Raw genomic sequence first — 12,500 nt, forward strand, 5'->3', positions numbered from 1 at the left:
AAGCACAACCCCCACCTGTGGACGTCGGGCCCTCATACCACCCTCATGGAGTCTGTTTCTGACCATTTGAGCAGACACATGCACATTTGTGGCCTGCTGGAGGTCATTTTGCAGGGCTCTGGCAGTGCTCCTCCTGCTCCTCCTTGCACAAAGGCGGAGGTAGCGGTCCTGCTGCTGGGTTGTTGCCCTCCTACGGCCTCCTCCACGTCTCCTGATGTACTGGCCTGTCTCCTGGTAGCGCCTCCATGCTCTGGACACTACGCTGACAGACACAGCAAACCTTCTTGCCACAGCTCGCATTGATGTGCCATCCTGGATGAGCTGCACTACCTGAGGCACTTGTGTGGGTTGTAGACTCTGTCTCATGCTACCACTGGAGTGAAAGCACCACCAGCATTCAAAAGTGACCAAAACATTAGCCAGGGAGCATAGGAACTGAGAAGTGGTCTGTGGTCACCACCTGCAGAACCACTCCTTTATTGGGGGTGTCTTGCTAATTGCCTATAATTTCCACCTGTTGTCTATTCCATTTGCACAACAGCATGTGCAATTTATTGTCAATCAGTGTTGCTTCCTAAGTGGACAGTTTGATTTCACAGAAGTGTGATTGACTTGGAGTTACATTGTGTTGTTTAAGTGTTCCCTTTATTTTTTGAGCAGTATATATATATATACATATATGTATATATACTCTGGACTCCGACATTGCTCTTCCTAATATTTATATATTCCATTATTTTACTTTTAGATCTGTGTGTATTGTTGTGAGTTGTTAGATATTACTTCACTGTTGGAGCTAGGAACACAAGCATTTTGATACACCCGCAATAACATCTGCTAAATATGTGTATGCGACCAATAAAATTGTCTCCCATCCATCCATCCACTGTGTCTGCATTGAGACCAGATTTCCCGGTTCCTCCCTTAACCTCACTGGGCAAGCGTCCCACCCTAGTCAACAGCCAGTGGAATCGCGTGGCGCAAAATACAAATACCTCAAAAATGCTATAACTTAAATTTCTCAAATATATTACTATTTTACACCATTTTAAAGACAAGACTCTCCTTAATCTAACCACATTGTCCGATTTGAAAAAGGCTTTACAGCGAAAGCAAAACATTAGATTATGTCAGGAGAGTACCCTGCCAAAAATAATCACATAGCCATTTTCAAAGCAAGTATATATGTCACAAAAACCAAAACCACAGCTAAATGCAGCACTAACCTTTGATGATCTTCATCAGATGACACTCCTAGGACATTATGTTATACAATACATGCATGTTTTGTTCAATCAAGTTCATATTTATATCAAAAACCAGCTTTTTACATTAGCATGTGATGTTCAGAACTAGCATACCCACCGCAAACTTCCGGTGAATTTACTAAATTACTCACGATTAACGTTCACAAAATACATAACAATTATTTTAAGAATTATAGATACAGAACTCCTTTATGCAATCGCGGTGTCAGATTTTAAAATAGCTTTTCGGCGAAAGCACATTTTGCATTATTCTGAGTACATAGCCCGGCTATCACGGCTAGCTAATTTGACACCCACCGAGTTTGGCCCTCACCAAACTCAGATTTACTATAAGAAAAATTTAATTACCTTTGCTGTTCTTCGTCAGAATGCACTCCCAGGACTTCTACTTCAACAACAAATGTTGTTTTGGTTCCAAATAATCCATAGTTATATCCAAATACCGCCGTTTTGTTCATGCGTTCAGGTAACTATCCAAAGGGTGACGCGCGTGCTCATTTCGTGACAAAAAATGTCAAAATATTCCATTACCGTACTTCGAAGCATGTCAAGCGCTGTTTAAAATCAATTTTTATGCGATTTTTCTCGTACAATAGCGATAATATTCCAACCGGGCGACGTTGTATTCATTCAAAGGCTGAAAGAACAAAATGGAGAATTCTCATGAACGCGCATCTCCAGTGTCACTGTCCCCAGCCTGACCAGTAACAAACAGAGCTGCTGTACTTCGCCCAGAGACTGCAGACATCTCATTCCACTTTCTGGTGCCTTCTGAGAGCCAATGGAAGCCTTAGAAAATGTCACGTTACAGCAGAGATGCTATATTTTCGATAGAGATGCAACAGGACAACAAATTGTCAGACAGGGCACTTCCTGTATGGAATCTTCTCAAGTTTTGGCCTGCCATATGAGTTCTGTTATACTCACAGACACCATTCAAACAGTTTTAGAGACTTTAGAGTGTTTTCTATCCAAATCTACTAATTATATGCATATTCTCGTTTCTGGGCAAGAGTAGTAACCCGTTTAAATCGGGTACGTTTTTTATCCGGCCGTGCAAATACTGCCCCCTAGCCCCAACATTTTATTAATGCAAATTATTTGACAGATACTTCAAAAATAGTTTTTATTTATTTTAAGACATATATTGATGTCATAAGTTAATAGTACCACATGTCATGAGCTGTCACTCCTACTCCAGCTCCCCTCTCCAGTGTTCCAGTGCTCGAAGTCGCCAGTCTACTAACCACCGGTCTTGGCACCATCCTTACACACACCTGCTCCCCATCATTATGCACACCTGGACCTCATCATCACCTTGAATACTCTATCTTTATTTTGCCCTCAGTCATTAGGCAATATTGGTTTTGTCTCGTTCAGTGTGCTTCTCCTGTTTTGTTTATTTGTCTTTTATTATTATTAAACTCACCTTCTGCATCCTGACTCCTAGGGAATACATCCACATTTTGATTGTATTTTCAGACATGCAACCATTAACATTTGGTTGTAGACGTGCGTGTCCGCATTGTGACTAGATTTCCTGGTCTGTTCTTGGCTGTAAATTATTTGACAGATTTTCTTTCGAAAGAATATATATATTTTTTTATATCAAGACATATTGATGCCATCAGTCAATTGTGCTACCTGTCAATGATTTTAGAGGATGTATAGAGGATGATTTAAATGGTTTCACTGTCCAGATCCATCTACAATTTTGAGATATCCAGGCACAATGTGTGCCTGATTAACTCCAGAGGTGGTAAGAAAGAGCTAATCACAATCAGTAACTATGCATTTTTTTCGCATCTACACCTGTCTAAAAATCTGGGCACCATCAGAATGTGGACAAGATCAGGACATAAGGATGCATGTTAGCACCAGGTATAAACGGAGATAATGATTTTAGAGGGCAGGATAATGATGATTTAAATTATTTCACTATCCAGATCTGTTTACACTCATAAAATATCCAGACACAAATCGTCCCCAACTGCAGTACCTTCAGAGGTGGTCAGCACAATGTGTCATATAAAGTCTACACCGGTCTAAACATTTTGGCACAATCAGAAAGCACATGAAATCAGATATTTTGACTTCCGATTTATACCACCTCCATATGTGGATCATATGTGGATCTCAATCCTTATACAAACCTGATCCTCCATGTGCAAAATGGATATTCAAATCAGTTTCTATTTTTCCGCTCCCGAGTGGTGCAGCGGTCTAAGGCACTGCATCTCAGTGCATGAGGCGTCACTACAGTCCCTGGTTCAAATCCAGGCTGTATCACATACGTGATTGTGAGTCTCATAGGGCAACGCGCACAATTGACCCAGCATCGTCCAGCTTTGGCCAGGGTAGGCCGTCATTGTAAATAGGAATTTGTAATTAACTGACTTGCCTAGTTAAATAAAGGTTCAATTACATGACCTGCCATTACCATGACAATCACCCAAAAATTATAAGGAACAGTGACAGGAATAGACCATAGCGTCTGTGTGCTACATCAGTGTGAATGCGCAGATCTGATATGGGCTGCATGTAAAGTTGAGTGTGGACAGTCAGATTGAATATGGAAAGACAATCACAGTACAATTGTGAAGAGTTTGTATAATTGGGAGCAAAGGGAAATCACATGGCTGTCCCCTGAATCTACAAATAGTTTACATTTGAAAGGCCCAGTGCATTCAAAATTCTTTTTTTCTGTGTCTTGTATCATTTGTACAACAATACATGAAATGATCACTGTCAAAGTATGAGAAAAAAATCGGTGTTATTTCCCGAAATTTGCTGGTTGAAAATACAGGCTGTTCCGTTGCTCAGTTGGTGGATTGCACAGACGCAGTTGCCTCCCCTCGCATGCATGCATCACCTAGGACTGTCACACCCTGATCTGTTTCACCTGTCTTTGTGATTGTCTCCACACCCTCCAGGTGTCGCCCATCTTCCCCATTATCCCCTGTGTATTTATACCTGTGTTTTCTGTCTGTCTGTGCCAGTTTGTCTTGTTTGTTCAAGCCTACTGGTGGTTTGTCTCAGCAACTGCTTTTCCCCCAGGCTCTCTTTTCCCCCCCCCCACCCTCCTGGTTTTTACCCTGTCCTGTCTCTGAGCCCACCTGCCTGCCCACTCTACCTGAGCCTGCCTGCCGTCCTGTACCTTTCCCACTCTTCTCTGGACTATTTATCCCTGTCTATTTGCCTGCCCCTTTGGGATTATTAAACTATTGGTTACCCCGATGTGGTCTGCATCTGGGTCTTACCTTCATATCTGATAGTGCGAACTGGCCATGACTGACCCAGCAGACCCGGACCAGCTGCGCAACGCCATCTCCTCCCAAGGAGCCTCCATTGGTAGCCACGAGGAATTGCTTCGTGGGCTGATGGAGGGGGTACAAACATTGGCTGAGTGCCATGACTGGGCGTTGGACATGCTGCAGGAGCAATTCTGCGGATTGTGTGGGGGGGGCAGCCTGCCATGGTGGGAACCCCACCGCCCCCAAGTAACTCGACGGTTAGCAGTGCCGCCCCACCGGCCACTCAACCTTCCCGGGAGCCCCGCTTACCTCCACCCGGAATGCTTTAATGGAGAGCCGAGCAACTGTGGGGCATTTTTAGCTTAGTGTGCCCTCATTTTTGAGCTTCAGCCCTCCTCCTTCCCCTTGGATCACTCCAAAATAGCCTGCCTCATCATGCTGATGTCTGGGAGGGCTCTCACCTGGGCTACTGCCGTATGGGAACAGCAGCCGGCGAAGAACGTGATCCTGGGGGGGTTCGTGGGAGAGGTGAGGAAGGTTTTTGATGCCCCGTTTTCTGGGAGAGAAGCTGCCCGGAAGCTAATCCAGCTGGGAGTGCGTAGAACCCGGAAGCATTATTCGACATGTTCCTGCATGGTGTCTCGGAGGAGAATAAGGATGAGCTTGCGGCTCGGGAGTTACCCACGGATCTTGACTATCTCATCGCTTTGAACATCCGCATCGATGGGCGATTGCGGGAACGATGGATGGACAGGGAATTTGATGTCACTCGCTCGTCCAGGGATTCCACCTCGCCGCCAAGCCATCCTCGAATCCCGATGGTCCCATGGCTGAGACCACCCGAGGTTTCCCGTCCTTCCTCGAGAGTCACCGAAGAGGACAGAGGCACTGTTTCCCGAGACTATGCAACTAGGCAGAGCTGGGCTGTCGCCAGCGGACCGGCAACACAGGATCAGCACAAGGAGCTGTCTGTATTGCGGGACTTTTGGTCATTTTGTGTCATCGTGTCCGGTAAAAGACCAGGCTCACTGGTAGGAGCGAGTACTGTGGTGGGTCTTATGGGGAACGTTTCTGCCTCCCTTACTCACACCCCTTTCCATGTCATTCTGCTGTGGGGGAACCAGTCCAAATCTTTCTGGGTCCTCATTGACTCTGGGGCCGATGAGCACTTTCTGGACACCACACTGGCTTCCGAGCTGAACATCCCCACTCGGCACCTCTCCATTCCCATGGATGTTAGAGCACTGGATGGTCGCTCTATAGGTCGGGTCACCCATAACACCATTCCCATCAACCTACGTGTGTCAGGGAATTACAGCGAGAGCATTCAGTTCCTGCTCATCAAGTCCCCTCAGTTTCCCGTGGTGTTGGGATTCTCTTGGCTCCAGCGACACAATCCACCCGTCAACTGGTCTATGCATGTTTATCATGGGCTGGAGTCCATTCTGCCACGCCCGTTGTCTGAAATCGACGCATCCAGCCCTGGGACGTCTTCCGGGGGCCTCGGAGGTGGCTCCGGACCTATCTGCCATTCCCGCGGAGTACCAGGCTCTCCAGGAGGTGTTCAGCAAGGCACGGGCCACTTCCCTTCTGCCGCACCGCCCCTATGACTGCAGGATTGACCTTCTCCCTGTCACCATGCCGCCCCGGGGACGTCTGTACTCAGTCGGGACCAGAGACTAAGGCTATGGAGAACAACATTGGGAACTGCCTAGCTACAGGATTTATCCGTCCCTCCTCCTCTCCAGCTGGTGCAGGGTTCTTCTTAGAGAAGGACAAGACCCTGTGCCCGTGCATTGACTACTGGGCACTCAATGACATCACTGGGAAGAACCGTTACCACTTATTTCCTCAGCTTTCGAGCCGCTCCAGGGGGCCACGGTCTTCTCCAAGCTGGATCTAAAAAACGCCTATCACCTGGTGTGGATACGTGTCACGTCCTGACCATAGTAAGACTTTATTTTCTATGGTAGAGTAGGTCAGGGCGTGACAGGGGGTGTTTTATGTTTTGTATATCTATGTTTAGGATCTAGTTTTCTATGTTTTTGTTTTTGGGATGATCTCCAATTAGAGGCAGCTGGTCCTCGTTGTCTCTAATTGGAGATCAAACTTAAGTAGGGTTTTTTTCCACCTGTGTTTGTGGGTAGTTGTCTTCTGTTTAGTTTATGTACCTGACAGAACTGTGCGCTTTCGTTTTCTCTTTGTTATTTTTTCTTTAGTGTTTTGAGTTAAAATAAATATTCATCATGAGCATTTACATTTAAGTAATTTAGCAGACGCTCTTATCCAGAGCGTCTTACAAATTGGTGCATTCACCTTATGATATCCAGTGGAACAACCACTTTACAATAGTGCATCTAAATCTTTTAAGGGGGGGGGTTAGAAGGATTACTTTATCCTATCCTAGGTATTCCTTAAAGAGGTGGGGTTTCAGGTGTCTCCGGAAGGTGGTGATTGACTCCGCTGTCCTGGTGTCGTGAGGGAGCTTGTTCCACCATTGGGGTGCCAGAGCAGCGAACAGTTTTGACTGGCTGAGCGGGAACTGTGCTTCCTCAGATGTAGGGAGGCGAGCAGGCCAGAGGTGGATGAACGCAGTGCCCTTGTTTGGGTGTAGGGCCTGATCAGAGCCTGAAGGTACGGAGGTGCCGTTCCCCTCACAGCTCCGTAGGCAAGCACCATGGTCTTGTAGCGGATGCGAGCTTCAACTGGAAGCCAGTGGAGAGAGCGGAGGAGCGCTTTGGTCCACTCTCTACTACAGCCGTTACAATATGAGAGGGGGACGAGTGGAAGACCGCCTTCAACACGGCCAGCAGACACTGTTCATGCCCTTTGGACTCACCAACGTCCCTGCCGTGTTCCAGGCTCTAGTGAACGATGTTCTCCGCGACATGCTGAACCTCTTCATCTACATTGATGACATCCTCGTCTTCGCCTGCTCCCCCCAGGAAAACATGCTTCATGTCCGACAGGTTATCCAGCGCCTTCTGGAGAACCAGTTGTTTGTCAAGACGGAAAAGTGAGTTCCATTGCTCAACCATTCCCTTTCTGGGCTACATCATCTCTGCTGGGAGTGTCCAGATGGACCCCGAGAAGGTGAAAGTGGTGGTGGATTGGCCTACGTGCAGCTGCAATGTTTCCTGGGGTTCGCTAACTTTTATCGCCGCTTTCTCCGGGGTTACAGCACCCTGACCTCCCCACTATCTGCCCTCACCTCTACCAAGGTTCCGTTCACGTGGTCCACCGGGTGTTCCAGAACCTTAAACACTGCTTCACCACGGCCCCGATCCTGGTTCATCCAGACCCTTCCAGTCAGTTCGTGGTGGAGGCCAACGCTTCAAATTTTTTTAAATGCTAATATGGTTTTGAACACTATAGGGTTACAAGCCTGATAGCTGTACTTTTATGGTTGACACAGCTTGTTGGCCATTATCCAATCGGGCATTTCTCAACGAGTTCACGTGAACAGGTATTTACAACTTCACAATTAGTACATTTCCACCTCCCACTTGGAGTTCAAAGATGATAGACGAGTTTCCCACTAGTAGTTACCAGTTAGAGGGCCGTTGAAATAGATATTATTTGTTACCCAGAAATTATTTGATATTGAGAATGTCTGCACTGGACCTTTTTAATGAAATAAAGTACTTCTCAATGACAATAAGACAAGGTCTCAATTTCGCTATCATGTATGTTTGTAAAGTCTTTCAACATCACTTGCAATTGCTGAATTGTATTTGTTTCCCTGTAAGCTGTCTATGGTTGGTTTTGTTAACCTGGCCATCATCACCAACTGCTAATTCAGCATTTTTGATAACCTGAACTCTGCTTTCACTTTCACTTGCTTCTACCTTTTTATTTTTTTATTCCTATGGCGTAATTCTTCAAAAACCCTGAAGATATCTAAATTGCCGCTAATTGTTGGTCAACAATTTACTATAGGAGGGTATACAGATAAGGCATTCATAACACCTTTATGAAGACAATCATGAGACCTTTGTGAATTTTGAAGGATTATTCATAACAACCTTAATACATTTATTCAACAACATTCATAAGGAGATTTCAAATTAAAACTCTTAAAGGTGTTATGAATACCTTACCCTGTAGAGCAAAGTGTTACCAATTTTTGCGTATAGCATGTCCAAATAATTCTAACAGGATTTCTGCAGACATATTATTTCTCCAGTTAATATTGATTTGAAAGGCTTTTATTACGTGTTAAATTGTATGATAAAGAAACAAGTGCTGTATTGCAGACTTTCAAATATAGTGAGTTAATAGCTTAAATCAGCAGGGGAAATGACAAAAATCTAAAATAAAATGTCTGTGTATATAGATCATTATGTACATATTCGTATTCATTCCTTTACACTTGTGTGTATAAGGCAGTTGTTGTGAATTGTTAGGTTACATTACTTGTTAGATATTACTGCATGGTCAGAACTAGAAGAACAAGCATTTCGCTACACTCGCATTAACATCTGCTAACCATGTGTATGTGACAAAGACATTTGATTTGATTTTGATTTGATTAAATTAGAGATGATCATTTTAGACGGTGGACAGCAGAGGTTGATGGCACATAAATTACATAAATGCATAATATACCAGCTCAGCTGTAGCTTTGACTAAAATGAGAAATACTGTATAATATTAAAAAGTAGTATTAAAAAGTAGTACATTGGGGAAACACATGTGACCTATTAACCCTATCAAGAACAATGCAATTTTGTAATAAAATATAAGCAAGTCCGTGTTTGATCTTCTCAAAAGTAATGGTGTATGGATTACATAAAAAATATATTATTTGTTGTGATGATGAGCAGATATAGATGATTGGCTGTTATTTTGATGGTCTTGTCAACTCAGAAGAGGCTGTTTCTTATGGTGTACTGTACGTTGTAAGCTCTGTGTCTGTGCCAGCGTCTCCTTAAAGCTGCACAGCCGCCACATAGCATGCACTGCAAAACAAAAATGGAGAATCAAATCATTGCAGAGATTTAGCATATTGTTTTATTAAATACTCTGTAAAATATGTAAACAGTATACACAGTACACAAGTGAACACAAGCCTATACGTACACATAGCAGGATCCACAGGGGTACCAGAATGATAGCGATGCCACAAGGGATGATAATGGCCAGAGCCCAGCCAGGAAAACCTCCATCACTTGTGGTATTGAAAGTAGTGGTCAGCAAAAGGGTAGGAAGTGGTGTGGTGCTGGTAGTTGTTGTTGGGGCAACAATGGTTGTCAGGAGACCTAGAATACAAAGTGAACAATATTTAGGGGTTATTATAAACTTGTGATATATAAAATTGTTTTCACATTTGTGTGTCATACACAAGTTGTTACATGCAGTTTGATCAAAAAAGCATAGCAATCACGACCAATGACAACAAAATCAGCGTACCTGAGACTTTTATAACTTCCCCTAGAAAGGCACTAGGGAGGTTGACATCTTTGTCTTTGTATACATACGTCACGTTTGCCATGATTTGATTGCCAACAACACTGTAAAGATAAAAATGGGTTCCTTTGAGAGTTGAAGTGTGGAATGTGTGAACAAGACCTGTTCATGGAAATAATACTTATATCAGATCATAAAAATCATATGTAGTACTGATCCACAACTGGAACATATACAACACATGCTCCCTCCATCCTGTTTAGCCGTACAGACAGCAGCTGTATGAAATCAGCAGAAATTCTTTGAGTGCAGTTAAGAAAACTGGGTTGTTTTGGGAGGGCTTGAAGTTGTACTCACCTAAATTTGGCGTTGGGAAAGTCAAATTGTTTGCCGTTTGGTTCACTGAGAATATCATGGAGCTAAAAGGAGACATAAAATCAAGTTCTCAATTATTATGATGATCTGACAGGACCATGGATGGTTATGGATTTCATGTCCAAGTTTTTAGATGTATTATGGCCAAATAATATGTCCCAAAAACATTCCTGTTTGATCAACTTTACAGTACAATATCCTAGATTGAGTAATCTAGTACAAAAAAGTATCTTACTAGGTTGTTAATCAAATCCTGTATCTGGCTGTAGGTATCATTGGTGAAAGTGAGTCTAGCACTTTGAAGCAGTCTCTCCTCCATGGATACATTGGTTATTTTGAAACCAAGATCAACAGCAAATGAAGTATCTGCAAGTTCTGTGAGCACAAAAAAACATCACTATATTAATTTTATTTAACCTTTATTTAACTGGGCAAATCAATTAAGAACAAATTCTTATTTACAATTTACTATAGCAGCAGACAAAATTAACTGTTATAATTTATGAGTTTCAACAAAGCTGATTCTGTGTGTTGAAAAGCCACATTTAAGAAGTATTTGGAAAGTGGGAGCAGTTAATTGTTTACTTATTAATAAACATAATTATTCTAAGCAGACTTAATTGTCTTGAATTTTTGGAGGAAATATGTTTTTCAAAGTTTTTAAAAGCATACTTCATGATATAAGCGTAATTTGTTCAACTCACTGATATAAGTTGCATTCTGGAGCGTGGCTTGAGTGTTTCTTTGAATTTTGAAGGTTCTGAATTGATGAGACAGTTCCTTGTCGACGGCACCAAGGACATCATGCTCAGTGGGGACTGCTGTGTTGAGCTGGAACTCTAGTCTTACAAAAACCACCACTGTGCCAAATCTGAGAAAAAATGATAATACATTTGCACGTTTTGTATGCTTTTATGAAAGCATTAGTGGTTAATGGCAGAGATACATTGTGCTTTGTTGCAAGGCTTCCTTGATTGACAATAAAGTGTTAATTAGATTGTATGAAACAATTATATTAAATTATTTTGCTTACCTAGTTGATGCCACTGAAGCCATAGAAGTTGAGGTAAAAGTTTCCGTTGTGGTTGTCGAGGTAGGAAGTGCAATTGTGGTTGTACTTGTAGGAGCGACAGTTGTTGTAGTATTAGCTGCAGTTGTCGTAGGGGATATTGTTGTTGTCGTAGGTGCAACAGTTGTTGTAAAAGGAGTTTCAGTTGTGGTTGCAGTAAGGAATGCAGTAGTAGTTGTGGAAGCAGCTACAGTTGTTGCTGTAGGAGCTGCTGCAGTTGTAGTGTTCGTGGGAGCTACAGTTGTTGAAGTAGAAGCTGCAATTGTGGGGGACATAGGAGCTACAGTTGTGATTTCTGTAGGAGCTTCAGTTGTGGTTGTCGTAGGAGGTAATATGGTAGTAGGACCTGCAGTTGTGATTGATGTAGTAGGTGCTGAACTTGTGGTTATGGAAACATCTGCAGTTGTTGTTGTAGCAGATGCTACAGTTGTAGTTGAAGTTGCAATTGTGGGGGGCATAGGAGCTACAGTTGTGATGTCTGTAGGAGCTTCATTTGTGGTTGTGGTTGGAGTTAAATTGGTAGTAGAACCTGCAGTTGAGATTGACATTGTAGGAGCTACAGTTGTTGTGGTGGATGTTGTTGTGGTTGTCATAGGTGATACAGTTGTGGTTGTCGAAGGAGGTAAAATGGTAGTTGGACCTGCAGTTGTGAATGACGTAGTGGATGCTGAAGTTGTAGAGGTTGTAGGAGCAAGAGTTGTTTGTGTAGGAGCTGCAGTTGTGATTGGCATTGTTGGAGCTACAGTTGAAGAATTAGCTGCAGTTGTCGCAGGGACTGTTGTTGCTGATGTTGTTGGTGCTAAAGTTGTTGTAGAAGGAGCTTCAGTTGTGGTTGCAGTAGGGGCTGCAGTAGTAGTTGTGGAAGCAGCTACAGTTATTGTTGTAGGAGCTGCTGCAGTTGTAGTGGTCGTGGGACCTACAGTTGTTGAAGAAGAAGCTGCAATTGTGGGGGACATAGGAGCTACAGTTGTGATTTCTGTAGGAGCTTCAGTTGTGGTTGTCGTAGGAGGAGAAATGGTAGTAGGACCTGCAGTTGTGATTGATGTAGTAGGTGCTGCACTTGTGGTTTTGGAAGCATCTGCAGTTGTTGTTGTAGGAGATGCTACAGTTGTAGTTGAAGTTGCA

The 12,500-nt window shown here is 43.3% G+C and overlaps 1 protein-coding gene across 1 annotated transcript; it reads right to left on the reverse strand.

The window, feature by feature from the left end:
• Positions 1–8,960: 8,960 nt before the first annotated feature.
• LOC106588256 (uncharacterized) lies at positions 8,961–11,619 on the reverse strand. Its single transcript, XM_014177096.2, has 7 exons — positions 11,340–11,619; positions 11,011–11,177; positions 10,542–10,681; positions 10,289–10,350; positions 9,935–10,035; positions 9,605–9,783; positions 8,961–9,483 (listed from the first exon to the last, which is right to left on the reverse strand). Exons 1-7 carry the CDS (start codon positions 11,360–11,362, stop codon positions 9,388–9,390), a joined length of 768 nt encoding a protein of 255 aa, XP_014032571.2. The 5' UTR covers positions 11,363–11,619; the 3' UTR covers positions 8,961–9,387.
• Between the last annotated feature and the right edge of the window lie 881 nt (positions 11,620–12,500).

This window comes from Salmo salar, chromosome ssa27, assembly GCF_905237065.1.
Source record: "Salmo salar chromosome ssa27, Ssal_v3.1, whole genome shotgun sequence".
Taxonomy (NCBI): Eukaryota; Metazoa; Chordata; class Actinopteri; order Salmoniformes; family Salmonidae; genus Salmo; species Salmo salar.